Source organism: Colobus angolensis, unplaced genomic scaffold (assembly GCF_000951035.1).
Source record: "Colobus angolensis palliatus isolate OR3802 unplaced genomic scaffold, Cang.pa_1.0 Scaffold224, whole genome shotgun sequence".
Lineage (NCBI taxonomy): Eukaryota > Metazoa > Chordata > Mammalia > Primates > Cercopithecidae > Colobus > Colobus angolensis.
Window position 1 is genome coordinate 4,381,882 of NW_012115422.1, and position 5,087 is coordinate 4,386,968.

Below are 5,087 nucleotides of genomic sequence, written 5' to 3' on the forward strand. Positions count from 1 at the left end.
CTGAAGTGGAAGTATGCTTAAGCCTAGGAGCTGGATACTAACCTGGGCAACAAACATAACAAAACCTCTGTCTCTTAAACCCCTGAGTTCTCAGGCTACATCTGTTATTTGTCACAGAGGTAAATATTTTAAAAGTTACCATGGAAAATAGTAACAGCGTATCTTGTTCATATATTTAAATTATTAAAGGGAACAAAAAAAACCAGGGAAATTTGTTCTTTGATAATTGTTCATTGTGTCTACATTATAGCACCATAATTTTATTAAGGCTACAAAATTTTTTACTGACTTTTGCCCATTAAAAAAAAAACCACTTATAACCTAAGGAATTTTGGTTAGATAAAGCATTATATCCATATTAAAAAACACTACCAAAATATCCTAAAGTCTACATAAAAAGTATGCATTACAAATTAATAAGTGTAAATTGTGAGACTAGAACACAAATCCCTGAAATGATTATTTAAAGACTACTCTTAACTATTACTGAGATAGTGCTTGGTCCCTGAATGATGTAATCCTTGTGCAAAGGCCCCTGAAGAGAGATCAGAGCACAAGGTTACAGAGGAAAGGAAACAAAGGTATTACAACTTCTGATAGAAACATTCTTCATAAGTTTGGAATTTTTCATAACCCCTGGGGTAAAAGTTCTTAGAATGTTTCACTTTCTGGGAAATGTAACAGCAAAAGTTTTAGCTACTTATATTTTTATATTGTGTAGTGTACAAAGTTCAACATGTAACAAATATAAAGATGCCAAAGGTTAAAATAAAGCAATGCAAATTTATAGAACAAAGCCATTTGATAAATGCCATTATCAGCTATTACTATATATTCCATCCTATAATCTCATAAATCAAAGCTTTTAACTGCCTAGACTCATATGTGACTGTATTCTTTCCAACATGCATTCTCTCTTCTTCCAGGGGTTGTTCAATAACAGCAGGTATGTTTCTGCCATGAAGTTCACAGTGTTCTAGAAACTGGACACATTCTTGAATAACACTGTCACGAAGCATGATTGTATGTTTTGACATGTTTTCTAACAAGGACAGGAAGCATCTTTTGGCATAATACCAGGTATCTGTTCCCAGCTTTTTATTATAAGGCTCCAAGCTTTTGATAACTCGAGAAATACCAAACTCATAGTTTCCTTTGGCACAATAAAGAGTTCCTATCACCAAATTCACAATGCAGAGATGGTACATTTTCCTATTTGGGTCATCATAAGAGAGCTGCTCTTCCTCCTTTTCAATCTTCCTCATCAACTCCTCTGCTTCTTCATTTTGACTTGTCATAATGTAGGAAACACAGAGATTAGCCAGTACAATAGCACTGACATTCAGGATGTTATCATAGTGCTTTTTGACTATGGGTTCATAGAAACCAATGGCTTCTTTGTATTTGTTTTCCTGCATGAACAGCACATGAGCCACATTCAACTTCCACACATCATGGTCGTTACAGAATTCCACAGATTTGCGGAAGATCTTTTCCACCATTGGATAATTTTCAAGGTTCCAGTAGATTTTTGCCTGAGCCATCAACACGGGAATATACTTCTCCATGGTTTCATCATATTCATTCACTGCCTTTTTGATAGCTTCATCATCTCTATTGTGTCTTGCTTCCTGTACTTGTATGGTGAGTTTCCGGAGGACCTCAGTCAGTATCCCTGCTAGCCCATCAAGCTTAATGAAAGCCTCTTCAGGAGCTGTCTGGCAAGTGATCACGGCATCCAAGAAGTCATAGAGATAGGGTGTGAGGAACTTATAAATCAAATGGGCATTTTCTGCCAGGACATCTGCTGCCAGGTCAAAATACTCATATTTACAGTAGAGCAGCAACAGGTTGCCAAAAGTCTCTGGAGGAAAGGGATTCTGTTGGAGCAAAAACTGTAGCTTTTCAAACCCTTCTGTAGGCCTGGCATCCATGTTCATTAGTGCCTGGTTGTGCAGGGTCACAGGGTCCAACTCTTCCTCTGCCCTGGGTGGCATGTCAGTGAGGGCTTCTTGAGCTGCCTCATAGTTTCTCAGTTGGTATTCTATGGCTGCCTTAAGGTTGAAGGCTTCCACCAGAGCAGTCTGGTGGAGGACTAAGGTGTTGCCAACACTGCGAACATCAATGCCCTCAGTGGTCATGCCCACACCTAGCTCAGGGTGCTGTCGGATGCCACGCTCAATAATCTCAGCGATATGCTTCAGGGCTGAGGCATACTGTCGGCTGCTGTAATAGGCCAAAGCCAGGTTGTAGGAAAGGTCAGGCTGGTAGCCCGAGGCCTGCAGGGCGGCAAAAAACTTGGAGCATGCAGCTTCATACTGTCCCTCCCTGTACAGCAAACAACCCAGGCTGACCTGGCCATCGGTCTCATTCTCGCCCCCACTTTCTTCTCCCTCTTCCCCACTCAGCAGCTGCTCTACCAGGCTCCTGGACCCTGGCAGATCGCCCTCGCTGTACTTGATGGCAGCTTGCAGGCGGAGGACCCGGTTGTGGTAGGCCGGGTTATCCATGAGAAGGAAGGCGACCCGGGTGGCCTCCGGATAAAGGCAGGCCTTGTACAGGGCCTGGGCCTGGTACAGGCGGTACTGCTCCAGTTCCGGGTGCAGTTGGCCCAGCTGCTCATAGCACTCGGCCGCCAGCGCGAACTCCTGCAGGCGGTAGTAGCAGTAGCCTAGCAGCGACAGGCCCGCGCGTGTCCTAGGGCTCCGCTGCGGCTCTCGGCCCAGCAGCTGCACCGCCTCAGCGTAGCGGGCATCGCGGATGAGCCGGTACACGACCGCGGTGAACTCCCCGTCGGGGATCTGCGCGCCGCTCAGGCCCGCCATAACCGCCACGGCTGTTATGCGTGCGGTTACCACGGCAACAGGGAAACCGGAAGCGGTAGACTGCCGGTTTCCTTGTCGCAAGAAATCTGTTAGGAATAAAAAGGGACCATTCTCGTCAGTCTCTCAATTTTGGTTTGATCTTCAAATACTGTGGACTGCGGAGTGGCGGCATTCAGGAGGGGAAAGGCTACTCCTCCGGGCCGTTCAGGGACTGAATCTCCTTCCTCCCTGCCTGCACCGTTCCAGTGGTGCCGCGGCGCGGGACGTAGCCGCGCTGCATGCTGGGAGGCGTAGTCCCGCCTGTACCTACCCGACCCGCGGCCGGTGGGGATGCAGGGTAATCCCCCTTCCCTGCCCCCTAAAGATGAGGGGCGCTCACTGTGTCTGTTATGGCACCTTGGTCTCTGGCGCGGCGGAGAAAGTTTTCCGGCCCCATGTTCCTGGCGATTTTGAGCCTTGTACACGGTGTGGTCGATACTAATGCTGGCTTTTGGTTTAGTTTTAGTAAAAGGACCGGGATGGCAAAAGGCGAGTTATCTCTTGGAATTCCCCTGGAATTAGAGCAGGTTCTTTTTACACTACCCCGAGGGCACACTTTGTACGAATAGAATAGAGCGGCGAGCAGGAATCCTTAATTTGGTGGTTTCCAGATGTTAATGAGGAAAAAGGACTGTGAATCTTTTTTTTTTTTTTTTTTGAGAGGGAGTCTTGCTCTGTCGCCCAGGCTGGAGTGCAGTGGCGCGATCTCAGCTCACTGCAAGCTCCACCTCCCGGGTTCACGCCTTTCTCCTGCCTCAGCCTCCCAAGTAGCTGGGACTACAGGCAGGCGCCCGCCACCACGCCCGGCTAATTTTTTTTTTTTTTTGCATTTTTAGTAGAGACGGGGTTTCACCGTGTTAGCCAGGATGGTCTCGATCTCCTGACCTCGTGATCCACCCGCTTCGGCCTCCCCAGCTGCTAGGATTACAGGCGTGAGCCACTGCGCCCAGCCAGGACTGTGAATCTTGATTGGTACTGGAAGAGGTTCGGTTTTAGCTCGAAGTATCTCCCGCTCTTTTTTTCCCATAACAAATATTACTGAGTATATATTGGCGTTTACCCTTGGCCATCCCCATTGCGCTGGAGTTCCAACTTTCACTACTAAGTAGAAAAGTTGGAGAAATGCATGACTTCAGTCTTTTCCAAGAGGGGAAAATCGAAGACATTAAAATGTGGTCCTTTCCCTATGCATTTTTACCCTTCTCTCTTAACTACTAGATTAGTGTGCCAGTGATGTGTGGGTGTGTGAGAGACACACATGCTCAGTTTGTACTTGTCAGCCTTCTAGGGATTTTGGATATTGAGCTAATAAATATGGATTTTCTTCTGTTAAAATAAAAAAAATTGCCTACACTTTAATTTTTTTCCAGATTCTTAGTTTGAAGATTTCTATGCAGGTTTGCTAGACTGTACAAGATAACATTCTGGGTTTTCTTTCATTCTTCATTATGTATTTGGAATAGATTCTGTAGATTCCATGTTGTTATCCTGGGGCTGTTTTTGCACAATGTCTTTTCAATTTATTAGTGCCCATGATGGGGCTGTGAAAAACTAGGGGCTTAATTATTCCATAAAATTATATATAATCACTAATTTAAAAAATACCCCTAGATTAAACTGACCTGGAGACCATAGACTTTAAGGGAGAATGTAATTTTTCAATCAAGAATTAGGGACGTAGACAAGATAGCAAAATATGAATTTAGCTTATCCCAGTGAGGTACTTGTAAATAGTGTAGTTTTCAAGGTAACAATAATAGTTGTAATTAATTAACATCTATCATGTGGTGGCCTGGGACAGGGCATTGTCTTTTGTAGTCTTCCATGATGTCCATCAGCCTCACTACCACCCAAGATAAACAGTCCAAGTCAGAATATGTCTTTGCGATGTAGTTGAATACTTCAATGCAGGTACCTTACTGCCTCTTCAACAGTATTGCTGTTCATAAATATTTTCTACATACAAATTTTGGAGCCAACACCAACCATATTGCATGACATTCTATTAGACCACCTATATATATTATTTCTAATCATAATAACCACCCTGTATTCTGCATATTACTGATGAAGAACATGTGAATCAGAAAGATTAGGTAAGTTGCCTGAGATGACATAGCAGATAAGAAGCAGCTGAATCATGAAATTCCAAAGCTAAGTTCAATAGGTAATAGTCACTGGTGAATTAAGTCTATCTGTCATGTATGCGCCCAGTTATAGGGG

The 5,087-nt window shown here is 44.3% G+C and overlaps 1 protein-coding gene across 1 annotated transcript; it reads right to left on the minus strand.

Moving 5' to 3' along the window:
* Positions 1-211: 211 nt before the first annotated feature.
* On the minus strand, positions 212-2,849 carry TTC30B (tetratricopeptide repeat domain 30B). The gene has a single exon (XM_011944035.1). The coding sequence runs from the start codon at positions 2,823-2,825 to the stop codon at positions 828-830; it is 1,998 nt and encodes a 665-aa protein (XP_011799425.1). The 5' UTR covers positions 2,826-2,849; the 3' UTR covers positions 212-827.
* Positions 2,850-5,087: the final 2,238 nt, after the last annotated feature.